Source organism: Asterias rubens, chromosome 1, assembly GCF_902459465.1.
Source record: "Asterias rubens chromosome 1, eAstRub1.3, whole genome shotgun sequence".
Taxonomy (NCBI): Eukaryota; Metazoa; Echinodermata; class Asteroidea; order Forcipulatida; family Asteriidae; genus Asterias; species Asterias rubens.
The window spans coordinates 5,166,277-5,180,288 of record NC_047062.1 but is presented as its reverse complement, the minus strand read 5'-3'; the positions used below and the strand labels follow the sequence as shown (position 1 = coordinate 5,180,288).

The 14,012-nt window shown below is 39.2% G+C and overlaps 1 protein-coding gene across 1 annotated transcript; it reads left to right on the top strand.

Annotated features, from left to right (window-relative positions):
- Positions 1-3,654: 3,654 nt before the first annotated feature.
- Positions 3,655-13,442, top strand: LOC117288900 (tRNA (adenine(58)-N(1))-methyltransferase catalytic subunit TRMT61A-like). Its single transcript, XM_033769774.1, has 6 exons — positions 3,655-3,723; positions 6,363-6,602; positions 7,457-7,598; positions 9,556-9,722; positions 10,347-10,446; positions 11,048-13,442. Exons 2-6 carry the CDS (start codon positions 6,414-6,416, stop codon positions 11,533-11,535), a joined length of 1,086 nt encoding a protein of 361 aa, XP_033625665.1. The 5' UTR covers positions 3,655-3,723; positions 6,363-6,413; the 3' UTR covers positions 11,536-13,442.
- The last annotated feature ends 570 nt before the right edge of the window (positions 13,443-14,012 follow it).

The window sequence follows — 14,012 nt, the reverse complement described above, 5'->3', positions numbered from 1 at the left end:
TTTTCGTCTCATGATAAGTGAGACGAAAACTATTTTCATGACATTGTTTTACTCATTTCTCAAAATCTACAGCACCTCAGCAAGTAATATTTTCAGGGAAGCTTTCTACTTTCATTATCTTTAAACTGTGTAAGTTTAGTGTAAATCTGTGGACCCAAACACAAGACAAACAGAAGTCATCAAAGAACCATGGCATTCAATCTAAGTTTGTCTACATCATTTTTCCCCATCATACGTAAACAATTACTTCGAAATAAAGATAACCCCTTTGCATCAGCAAAATGGATTTTTTCCCCGTCTCTCATTGATCAAGTTTTTCTACAAGAAACAACGAAACTAAACGAGACAAATCTTCCACGAGTCGTTTTAAAAATATCTTTGTTTAGTTGTGAACAATATTATTGTGGGTTTATGTAAATAAGTGGGAAATAAAGGTAAACGAGTTAAATTATTTGAAAGGAAAACTGCAAACATTTCGAGCACATTTGGAATAATAATATTATTTTAAAACGCAAACCTGTGTGTCGAAAAAATAGTTTGGAATGAACCATCTTCGAATTTTCATTGTGTATAAATTTGGTTGATTTCACAATGTTGTTATTTTATGATTTGTTTGGGTCAATGTTGTCACAATATTGGACCAAACTGTATTTAGGTAATCGATACATCATTGCAGCTAGAGCCGATAACGTAGATTAACTGAGATTCGATATCCACACCTTGAGTTATAACTTGTCTTTCAAGGAGACCTTTTAGTATGTCTTCTGTTCCAATTAGCCTTTCCAATAATGCTTAATATATTCACGCACGTGTGCAGACACTTTTGGTTGGCAAACATGCCATCATCAGCACCATTATTTTTTTATTAAGTGCGATGTTCCTTCAATTTGCCAACCAGTTACCAGGGCCTAATTTTGCAGAGCAAGCATAACAAGTTGCTTAGCACAAAGTGAGCTTACTAGAATAAAGTCACCAGCTAAAATACAATTTACATGTAACTGGTAACATGTAACTGGTATCATGTTTAGTTGTGCTTAACAGAAAAAAATCAGTTATTTTTTCTGCTTACGCAGCTCTGTGAAATTGGGCCCAGTGCGCACCCGCGATGGGCAATTTACATACTTCAATGGGAAAGGTTGTCCCAGTGCTTAAACAAGTGCATAGACACAACTTCATAAGAGTAGCTTACATGAGCTGCTAAGCATATTGGCAGGCTACCAGTCACAGACAGCCATGTGACATTGCATCAATAAAACCTGTTTTTCTTCTCTGTTTGTTTATCATAAATAGCATTTACAAGCAACTCATTCTTTCTAAAATAGGCTATTATAACATTTGATTGTGATAACAACACACATGTTAATTTGTAATTGAAAATTCGTTTTATTGTTTTTCTTCTGATTCCAGTGGCAGCTTATTAAAAATCTTAGATTTTTATAAATAAAATGAAACATCCACGGAATTGAAGTTGTACCCGTTGTGAACGATCAAGTGTCCGCAACCCCATAACCCATTAATCTTCTTTGACATTTTACATCTAAACTAAAATACTCACCGGTCTTAAAACGACAGATTGCAAAGCTACAATTAGGATCTGACACACTAGCAATATACAAAGTCCACAACTCCAAGACGTCCAGGAGTGAACTGAAAAAGGAAGAAGAAAAAAAAACCTGGACCGGTTTTAAACTCATACACTCGGAGTTTTTTTAACCAATCTGACAATTTTGTTTGACAAATTATACTTCTTGGTTAAGAAGGCTAATTATTGGCGATCATCACAAATCAGTGTGTACTCCGGAGAGAGAGAGAGAAAAAAACCCACTGTGGCAGGAGTAGATTCCTTAAAGGGCAAGTGGCCAGAAAAACCCTCGAGTGCTGCACACACTTATTAATCTCTCAAAGCCAAGTCGCGAGTAATTCCGACTCTGCTTGGAAACAGCCGAGACGTTCCGGGGACAGGAATTATGACAAGAAAACTAACCGTAATATAGAGCTCTTGTGGGATGGGCGGCCGAGTGGGGGGCTTGGCCGATTTAGACGATAAGTGGTGTAAGTTACGTTGTTTGTTAAGTGGAACCAAGTAGGGCATAATACAATACAAACTCATTTAGTTAACCACCAGACAGGCCACCAGCCTTGAAAAAACACCAGTGACCATTTAACACTGAGTACATAAAACTAAACCTCCCAACAGCAGATATAATTTGCTTTCTTAATTATTAACCCAACCGTGTATACTTTTACACGGAGAGTTCGTATACAATAGGTTCTTTTTTTTTGTTATGGGCCATATAGTGACTTTCTCTCTCAATGTTTTTATTCTTATAGCTGTCCTCCAAGTTTTAACTTTTGATTGGTTGTTGACTAAGTTGACTAGAGCGGGATTTGAACAGCCGACCTCCCGGTCGTGCTCTACCAACTGATCTAGTGGACCCTATTAAAGGCAGTGGACACTATTGGTAATTACTCATCATAATCATCACAAAACCTTTCTTTATTACCAGTAATGGGGAGAGGTTGATAGTATAAAACGTTGTGAGAAACAGCTCCCTCTGAAGTGCCATAGTTTTCGAGAAAGAAGTAATTTTCCACGAATTTGATTTCGAGACCTCAAGTGTAGAACTTGAGGTCTCGAAATCAAGCATCAGAAAGCACACAACTTCGTGTGACAAGGGTGTTTTTTTTCTTTCATTATTATCTCGCAACTTCTACAACCGATTGAGCTCAAATTTTCACAGGTTTGTTATTTTATGCATATGTTGCGATACACCAAGTGAGAAGACTAGTCTTTGAGTTTTTTGACAATTACCAATAGTTTCCACTGTCTTTGAATGTTTATGGACTTATTTGTAAACATCAAGTGTTCGGGCTGCCAGCAGTCAAACCTATCAAGACAGTAAACACTGCTAGATACAGCTCAAGTTGTTGGAAAGCGTGAGTCGAAACCGCGGGGGTGAGTCGGTTCAAATCCCGCTAATTTTTGTTCCATTTTCCAAATCATTTTCAAATGAAAACAATGTATACCCACAGTCAGTTTTCATAAAGTTATAACTTTATGACGGGCCCACGTCAATTTCCATTCTTTGCTGCACGGAGGCAGAGAGACACGGACTTGCTCAAATACAAGTGTGATGCGGGACTCGAACCCCCTGACATTCAGTGCTGAAACAACCGGAGTCCGGTGCTCCCACCCGGCTATGCCCGCGATGATTTATGCGTATTATTGCGTGAACGTAGACGGCTTGTGATTTAAGAACAAAACAATCCGTGGAAAAGAAAAAACACCGTAAAAGTTGGCTGATGATTCCTCTAGGCTAAAGTGTTACTTGACAATGTTTCAAGGGGAAGGGGTAGCTATTTATCATGTGTAGGCCTACGACGTGTGTAGGCCTACGCCTACGAGAGGACTGCGACTGAGGGATTTGAGAACGTCGACTGACTCACTGAGCTTGAACGACGTTTCTTCCAAACATCGAAACATTCATTTCGCAGTTTAATATTTTCGGCAAACAAAGGCAAAGGGGTGGGGGTTCTAAGCTGGGGAGGGGCTACGAGACACGACCCCCGAGTTTGTCATTGGACTGACATCCCCTGTCCTCTGTAGACGTTTTTTTTAATGCGCCCTCTACCGTTTCAAGTAGAACAGTGTCAAACAAAACACACGTGTGGCCATGGCATCGTAGTATATGGCGGAGGTGACAAACAGAGAGTGCAAATCTGGTGAGATATTTGCTGTTTTGGTAGGATAATATTATAATAGCTTGAAATATGCTGGCAAATGACAATATTGTGGAGAATGTGTAGAGCATGCCGAACACTTACCAAATCATACTATCACGTTTTGAGTGTGTTTGGTAGTAAAACATTTGTAGCTGTATTAAAAAGCCCTGTCAACTTTAAAATAAGCCTTTTATAAGGGAATCAATGTGTGGTGAAGAGGTTTTCAACTAGTGGTTTAATCCCAACGAGGCCTGGTTCTTGATAATTTTACCGAGACGAAGTCGAGGTAAATTAGAACCAGGCTCAGCGGGTTTAAATTAAACCACTAGTTGAAAACCGATTCAACACACTTTGATTCCCATTCATAAATGCCTTTTTGGTTAAAATAAAAGGCGTAATAAAGTAAGAAACTCTGTAAAACCATGGAGGTAGCTTTCCGTTTCCAAGTGCTTGAGCTCTGTATGTTTCCACCTCCATGGTATGTTCAGTGTATGTTACATACACCATGGAGGTAATTCTACCTCCATGCACATGTACGATGTGTGTGTACGCGTGTGTTTTCCAGTTTCGTTTAACGTTTGTGCGCATGCCCGTATAGTCTTGGTGCATATTCGCTGGTTTTCCTTTTACACACTTTTACATCCAGACTAGCGCGGAGTCTCCGCTCACAACCAGTTATAAACAAAGGTTTAAACACCCCCACGTGACGCGCTCTCCACCAATAGGAATAGCGAAACTGTCCGAGGTATTTACGATTAAACAATTAATGTCATTTCCCACACTACCTACAGTATCAGTATTTAAAAACAAGTGACGGTGCGTGTAGTTCATGATTTAAAGCCATTATACACTTTCGGAACAATTATTCCATGAAATGCTTTACTTTTTGAGAAAACATTTAAAAAACAATGCTTCAATTCTTGTTATCGAGAATTACGAATTTATTTAAAACACATGTCATGAAACGGCGAAACGTGCGGAAACAAGGGAGGTTTTTTTCCGTTATTTTCTCCCAACTCCGATGACCGATTGAGCCTAAATTTTCACAGGTTTGTTATTTTATATATATAAGTTGTGGTACACGAAGTGTGGGCCTTGGATAATACTGTTTACCAAAAGTGTCCAATGGCTTTAAATGACATCTTATCCTTATCTTAACATTTTATTTCCTTCCTTCACCAAACTTTGTGAAGGATCCATGGTGGAGGAAGGAAACAAAGTATTTCACTCACAGATAAGAGTAAGACTAGGTTTACACATGGTATGATGGTAAACATACTTTTGATCATGGCTGCAATCAGGATAGGGTTGGGGCATGTGTGATGTGTGGTGGTGGGTGGGGGGGGGGGGGGGGGGGTTGATTCACAACAGAGAGTACATGCACATTGCCTACCACCCCCACTGTGGTCCCATGCCGAAGTGAGTAACTTTTTTCGGAAATACACTGAAAAGACATGGAATGGAGCCAAAGGAAAGTTATTCAAAACATAGCCTGGAAGTCTATGAGCGCTTAGAGACTTTCTTTTGGAGGTGTTAGGCGCTATAGAAATGCGGTTGTTATTATTATTATTAAGTCACGAAGTCACGATTAATGTATGTCTTCTTTCTTATTAACAAAACCAGTCTAGTTTAGTCAGGTTTGAGTTTTGTACCTTTGATGATGTACGGGTGCAAAGACTTTTTAGTTTTACCGGACATTCTTACCAGTCCTTCAGTAGTCCGATTTCTTACTATGATCGGAAGTTATTGTCCTCTCAAAGTGGTAAAATCTGAGACAATAATTATTTGGCAAGCTCTTCGGAAAAAGCGATCCAGTTTTGCGCGGTGTGAATAGCGTCATTGTGTTCAGTGTGAAAAAGGCCCCCTAGGCCAAGTATGGCCGGTACTTTTTTCCGGTTGGGATAATAAAACTATTAAAAAAATTATTACTTGTTTTCAATTGAAAAACCAATAGAAAATACAAACATTTTATTTGCGTTTTCAAAAGGTTAAATTAGTTTCTTATCTTCCAAATTTGTAGGTACATTTTACTTAATGATTTATATAAATTATAGTAATTACCAGTAACTTGGGTATTTTTGGAGATCGCTTGCACATGTTTTGCACACGGCATGCCAGCTGCATGACTACAGGATTGAATGCTAAAACGATTGAATGTCTGACTATTGCAAGAAATCCCATCACAGCAAAATCCTTTAAAATGTCTATGCACCCGTACTGTTAAGCATGGAATTAAGCATACAGTCAGATCATTCTCTGTGTGGTAAGAGCGAAACAAGAAAGGTATTGGCTACAGCTACAGGGTCATAGCAGAGTTGTCACTTCAATCAAAATTAAGGTTGAATTTACCAAGCAACCTTCGTAATTGTCAAAGTGGCTGCTATTGCTTGTTATTCTCCCTGTATTTTGACAAATCTGCGATGGCCCTGTAGCCAAAAATCTTTCTTATGACATATTTTTTTGAATGTGTGCCAAATTCAACAGTCTTTTTTTTCCAAGAGCCTATCACATCCCTTCGTTTATAAACGATAATGACAAACAACCCTTACATTTACCTGCAGAGATCCCTTAGAAAAAAAAGGTTACTTTTTGGTGCATAAAGGCCCATACCGATAATTTCTTATTTTATTTTATTTCAGATACAAGAAGCTCCCCATCCAAAAGCTGTGACTTCAGTAAGTGTAGCCATCATGGGTTTTGTGGGTTACACTGATGTAATAGCTGAGGGCGACACAGCCATCGTATACCTCGGTTACAATGCCATGATGCACTTGAAGCTCTGCCATGGTGCCCTCACGCAAACCAAGCGCGGAGGTCTGAGACACTCTGACATTATTGGCAAGAAATATGGCTGCCGTATCAGCACTCTCAGTGATAAGGTAAGGGTGGCTGTATGTTTGAAATCCCTCCATTGCATGGTTGTTGTGGGAGAACAACTGTAAACAGAATTAGACATGTTTGCATTTGTTCACAAATGCCAAATGCCATGCTGTTTTGGCAATAACATTTTTAAATAGGAAAGTCTTTTTGTTTTCAGAAACTATTCGTATGTGTGTATCTGCATTCACTATATGGATGTCTTATTGCAGGCTGGCGGCATAGTTTAGTTATGATTCAAACCTCAGTGGAAGATATTCAAGCCTGCAATATGATATCATGTGGTGTGCACAGTCAACCCTCCTACAGTGTAACCATTCAATATCTTTCACTGTAGTTTTGAATGATAGATAAACTATGCCAGCCTGTAATGTGAAATCATATCGTGAATGCATCTCCAAAGTGCATAGTCAGAGCACTATATAAATGATTTGTATTATTATTACTATTATTATTACCACATAATATATTGCAGGGGGAAGGTATCATTCAAATCACAGTGGATGATATTAAATGGTCATCCAGTAGGAGGGTTGACTGTGTACTGTGAAGATGTATTCACCACATGATATCATATTGCAGGCTGGGAGAGTTTATTTATCATTCAAAAATCAAAGCGGATGATATTGAATGATTCGACAGTAGAAGGTTAAAATATAGTGTAACCTTAGATCACTACTGTGTATATATTCTATTTTTGTATTAACATTCTTAAGTAGCGCTGTTTCAGTTTGAAGGCATTATTCTGCGAATGTTCTCGCTGTGTTCAATGTTCAAAGTACATTTGTGTCCACACAGTATTTGAAATGACAAAAATTACCATGTAGCTGCCCATGTTTTTGTCTCACCTTTGCAGGGGTACGTGTATCTACTTCAGCCGACCCCCGAGCTCTGGACCCTGAATCTTCGTCATCGTACTCAGATATTATACTTTGCTGATATCAGTTTCATCACATTACAGCTGGAGCTGAAACCAGGCTCGGTCGTAGTGGAGTCAGGTAGGCTGTCTAACTCATGAAAATAAAAGGAAATCTCTACAAACAACAAGAGAGTTACAATGCTGAATGCTTTAAAACAAACCATGTCAGAAACACCATGGCATGGTCATTGACTTTAAAGAGAAGTGATCTTGGTGTGTTTTTAACAGTGCCTCATGTAACACACAAGGTTACACTATAGTCACACATGAGATTTGAAAGTTGATAAGAGCAATACCACGCTTACTTAATTTACACTTACTGTTAAAACTTACTGAGAAATTGCTCCAAAGCAAATAGACAGTTTGTGTCTAACCACTGGTCTTGAGTATTGCATTTCACCATGTGTTGCAATAGACATCTTTAGCCCTGCAAATATATTAGGAACCACAAGTTCCCTTGAAATAATAATACTAATTTATGGAAGCGCTCTCCAATGTTTACAAGTTGCTACAGTGCTTCAGCAGCCAATGTCGGAATTACTTGGGCAAACCTCTTCTCTTTGGATGAGTAGCCTTGCTCAAGGCAGTCGAATTGTTCACTCCGAAAAAAGACTGCCGCTGTATAAAAACCCACCGGTATTCACTGTGCGTAACATCGCATGACACGATTCCCCCGTATACTGTCCGCATGCGTCGGCCGTTAGGCCGACAGCCTTGTAGGGTCTGTGTTGAAGCCACTGACCTCATTGCTATAATAAGCGAAGAGTTCCCACTGTCAGCTCATTACCATAATGCCCGCGAAAGACGAGACATGTTTACATCACACACCACCACCACGGACGCTCAGCGAGCATGATAGGGTCCAAAGGTCGTGATAAGGGAAGTGCATGATTGGACGTCAAAATGAATAATTCATTTGCTTCACATCCTGTGTTGTCTGATAGGTCTGACGAAAGATATACATATTCATGAGCTGCATACTAGCATATCCGAGAGCCCTCCATTTTTTTCCTTTAGTGGAATTTTTTTAAATGAAACACATTAAAGGCAGTGGACACTATTGGTAATTACTAAAAATAATTATCAGCATAAAACCTCACTTGCTAAAGAGTAATGGGGAGAGGTTGATAGTATAAAACATTGTGAGGAACGGCTCCCTCTGAAGTGACTTAGTTTTCGAGAAAGAAGTAATTTTCCACGAGTTTGATTTTGAGACCTCAGATTTAGAATTTGAGGTCTCGAAATCAAGCATCTGAAAGCACAAAACTTCGTGTGACAAGCGTGTTTTTTTCTTTCATAGTTATCTCGCAACTCCGACGACCAATCAAGCTCAAATGTTCACAGGTTTGTTATTTTATCCATGTTGAGATACACCAAGTGAGAAGACTGGTCTTTGACAATTACCAATAGTGTCCATTGTCTTTAAACCTGGAAGTTACAGACCCGACAAGGCTGTCGGCCTGACGGCCTCCGCATGCGGTTAGTGGTACGAGTGCGGATGACTTGTGTGCACAGTAGTCGTACGATGTGACAGTGTGTACGAGTGGGTCATGCGGTGTGATCGCACGCACCACGCACAGGGTATACGAGTGGGTTTACAGCGGCGTCTTTTCGGAGCCAATAATGCGACTGCCTTGAGCAAGGCTACGTGATGAGTACAACTGGGTTACACAACACACTGGACCATAGCAATAATGATAAAGTTTTTTGCTCAAGGACACAAGTGCCATGACCGGTACTCGAACCCACACTCCCCTGATCATTAACAACAGAGCTTAAATCCGGTGCTCTAGACCGCTCGGCCAAGACACCTCACATGTGAAGGAAATACATACAAAGTTGCTGTCAAATGTCCAGCCATCGACTTTACCAAATTCTTCCTAACTTACGATTGCACTGTAGCATGCAAACCTTAAGATTAATCCTAAGTAAGGACGAGTGTCTCATCCTAACTCCCGATAGGATTAATCCTAGGGTTTCGTGAAATCGGCTGCAGGTATATGACTCTGGTATTCCTACGTGTACTTTCCAAACAGGTACAGGGAGTGGTTCAGTCTCGCATGCCTTTGCTAGGACCATTGCACCGGACGGTCACTTGCATACGTTTGAGTTTCATGAACAGAGAGCTGAGAAGGCCCGGGAGGACTTCAAGGATCATGGTATCTCACATCTAGTCACTGTCACTCATCGAGATGTTTTAGAGGTGAGAGTGGTTCCGTTGTTAGGAGTTGAAACTTTAGGTGGTAGGGGTAACTGTCATCTTGAAAATCCATCTTTATTTTCCAGCTAGTTGACCTGCCATTTGATTTTATTTTACTCACATGTGAGTTGTGTATGTTTTGGTGTAACTGTGCACGGAACTGTTCACTGTGTAGTGCACCATTTGTTATTATATTTTAGGCTAGCATAATTCGTCTATCGTTCAAAATGACATTGTGTACTGTATGGAGCAATTACTGTTTGCTCTAAATCATTTATTTGTTTGGTTTCATCAATTATTTCTTGATTAGCTTTGTTTCAAATATTTCCTCTATATATATGTTTATTTTTCCTTCCTTTTCACTGACGTCATAGAAATAAATGTTGAATTGAAATTCAGATTGTAAATTGAATGAAGAGGGTTGAGTCAATTGAAATATGTTGCTCATGTCAAAGGAGATGTAAAATAAGCAAAGACATGCTTCATTTTGTGTGCTGTATTTTCTTAAATCATAATTTATGTAGGCTTATTTTATTTGTTGTTGACTCAAGTTCCTATTTGAGCTTTCCTCACTCAGCTCGGACTTGAAATTAAATTGAAATGTGGAATTGTCTTTTTTCTCTACAGAATGGGTTTGGTATTGACCTTTCTGTTGATGCCGTCTTTTTGGATCTGCCGTGTCCCTGGCGTGCTTTACCACATGCACGGAAAATACTCAAGACCAGCGGTGAGTTACTTTCATAGGAACATGCTGCCCTGTTTTTTTTTTCTAAAGAATCCCATCGCCTTTCAATTTGTTATTTGTACATGTTTCTATGAATTTTTCATTATTATACACATTTGTATGGATTTTGCATGCTTTCAAAAGTTTCCTAAAATGACAAGTTGAGCAGGAACAACATTTAAGGATTTTTTTTTCCAACCATAGCTATTTTAAGGCGTGCTATGACAGAGTGGCCCAGTGCACTGGACTCCTTTTCGTTTTGGTGGTTCAGCCATGAGGGTGTGAGTTTGGAAGAAAATAAATCGCAGACACGGGTTTGAATCCGAACTGTGTGATGTTTTCACAGAACTGGGGAAAGTACTGAGTATACAGTGCTAACATACATCAGTGTAAGGGGTAATCCAAAATTAATATTCTTTATCCCCGACCCGATGTAAATTTAATATCTAATAAATTTATGACATCTTATATATAACATTTCCTTATTGTATAAAATTGTTGTAGATTGTTAGGTATAATTACTCTTTTGTAAAGCGCTTAGAGAACTAAGTATGAATTATTATGCGCTAAATATTATTATTAATATATTATCCGTATCTGACAGGAGGTAAAATCTGCTCGTTCTCACCCTGTATTGAGCAGGTACAGAGGACCAGTGAAGATCTGAGGTCATTGGGGTTTACAGACGTGTCAACGTTTGAATGTCTGCAGAGGAACTACGAAAATCGTACCGTCGTTCTCCCCTACCCTACTCTAGGGAAGAAGCCTGGTGCCGAGAGCACGAGCCAACTAGCCCAGGATGCTGTAGCAAAAGATGCAGGTTCTTTAAACGATACAAAATCGGGAGACCGACAAGGTGCTTCGACGGATTGTGGTGAAACGCAGGAAAAGAGCGAGACGGATCCTGATGGAGCGGATGTAAGCTTTGAGGCATCTGAAGCCAAGAAACCAAGACTTTGTGAGAGTGAGAAGAAAGAGAACAAGTTACACTACCCAATCAAGTGTGCAGTACCTTGGAAAGAGATGCCTGGACATACAGGGTACTTGACCTTTGGCACTCTGTACCTTTTACCCAATGAGTCGGGTGTTTGAAAGGTTTTAGACGTCAGCTCGAAAATGAACAACTTTATTGCTCTGCTTACTGTGGACTCCTGCACATATGGCTAATAGATTCATGTGTTTTGACAGGGCTGCGTAAGCATTAATAAGCCATTTCGAGGTATGTGGACACTATACTATAACTCTGTAGGCCGGTCTGGGTTAAATTTGTCTGTAAACACCCAAACCCAACAGTGCATTCTATAGTATCAACCATATCTCAAAATATCTGTGGTAGGCAGTATCATGAATTTAGGCCCTGATGATATCATATTGCTGCTTGTGAATGATGTCAGATACCAACCCTCCAAACCATCCTGGAACTACCTGGGATCAATGGACTTTCACCTTTGACCTTTTGCTTGGTATCTTCATTGTGCCTTTGATGGTTCTCCACAATGATACATTTTCTAGCACGTGTGTGTGCATACGCAATTCATACACAGTGGGTAGCGTGCTCAAAGATAAGGCCATTTCTGAATTGGTGGCCGCGGCTATTACCGTTGCTGTTTGTTTGAGACGTTCTATACCTAAACACACATGGGCCCAATTAAAAAAAAAAGCTGTAAGCACAAAAACTTGCTAAGCACAGAAAAGTATTGCTTAAACAGAAACTGGTTACCAGCCAAAACTACATCGTTGTGACTGGTGTTCCACTCTTTTTTTGCTTAGCAAAGAAATGTTATGCAGTATTTTTTGCTATTAAAACAGGTTTATAAAATTGGGTTATGATGACACTATGATCCAGCCGTAATCGTAGCTCTGTAACCATCTATTCAGAAATGGCCTAAGATGACCATGAGAGCGTGTGTAAGGTGCACAGGAGATGTGTTGCCCAATGAAACTGAGGAATTCTAGCATTGGTATGTGTCATTACACTGCAAATAAAGAAAGTGAACCAGGCTACTTGATGTGTGATTCTGAGAGGCTTGCTGGGTTCCATCATTTATTTTAAAAATATACACTTACTGTAGGGGGCTTCAAAACAGGTGGCCAGTGTCCAAGCTGCAGCCCAAACCTAAGCTTTGGTTTATAACAGATTTATGAAGGGTGACTGAATCAATGCACCAAGTCTCATTCTTAATTTAGAGGCCTGCCTCGAATTTGAAATGCTATGTGAAACAATAGCAGTATGTCGGAGAAGATAATTTAAAGGTCACTTTTCAATCACAGCCCTGGAATTTCAACTTTAGGGTTAGACCATTTTCATTTTGCTAAGTGCACTTCCCTTAGAAAATCTTCAATAGTCTATTTGAAACTTTTTAAAGGGCACCAATGCAAAGATTAGGGGCAACAGGCCATGGCCATGGCCATGAAATTCCAAGCCGGCAATCATAGAAAACACACAGACGCAGACAGTTTTTCCATACATTGATGAAATCAAGGCATACCAGTACAAAATAACCAACAAAAGAAAAAATTAAATTCGATAAAAAACGGTGGAACTTTATTTTTGACTTATAACACCAGATATTTATTAGCATAACACAATATCAAAACTGATAGATAAACAATAAAATTATAACTTTACAATGTACAAGGCCACCATTGTCTTTATTATTCTAAGGCAAATACGTCAATCATATTGTATAGCAAAGGCTCAAAATATTGACAAATGTACACAGCTAAATGAAAATAACTTCTTATTAAATAGAAAAGCAGGTGGAGAAAGTTTTAATTTGCCGGACGGATTTTAAAAAAATTAATTATGGCAACCAAGAGTTGACAAAAATTTACTCTTTGTTTGGAAGTAAAATTTTTATGAATGCATTATAATTATAGGCACAAGGACGCTATATTGCATCATGAATATCTGTTATTGATTGTATTTACATCATGACAGTTGGAATGTACATTTAAGATCTGACCATTTCATACAGCAGTTTAACACAAACATTTAGCCAAGCATGGACAAATTTACCTTCCAATATCACATGCATGTAGGACACACCAACAATATTGTGGAATGTGTTTTTTGCTTCTGACAATATTGCTTTTATTTTGTTTCTGTGCACATCATGTGGTTGAGCAACACACATCTTGCAAAGGATGCCATAGACAAGGTCAAACAATGCAAATGATAGGTGTTTATTTGACCTCACTGAGGGTGCCGTTTTTAGCTTGTGGTGTTATATTCAAAAGGTCTACTCTGCTTAGCAGTTCTGTGATATGCTTTAGCCTGAACCCTAAAAAACAGGAAGCAAGAAAACTTGACTATGACGACAGTCATATAAACTCTCTTATTTTGCAAGTACTCGTTATCTACAGCACTGTACCCCGTTTTAAATCTCCGTCTTCATTGGCTAGGACCCCATTGTTACCCCATGTATGCAGTCTCTCTTATATACTGCAAGGAGCCTCAAGTTACCCGACTGTATCCCGTTCATTCAAGGTGGCTTTGTCGTAAATCAGGAAAAGCCTTTCACAAATATCCCAAGTTGTAACCCTCGTCATGAATCCATTGTATACAG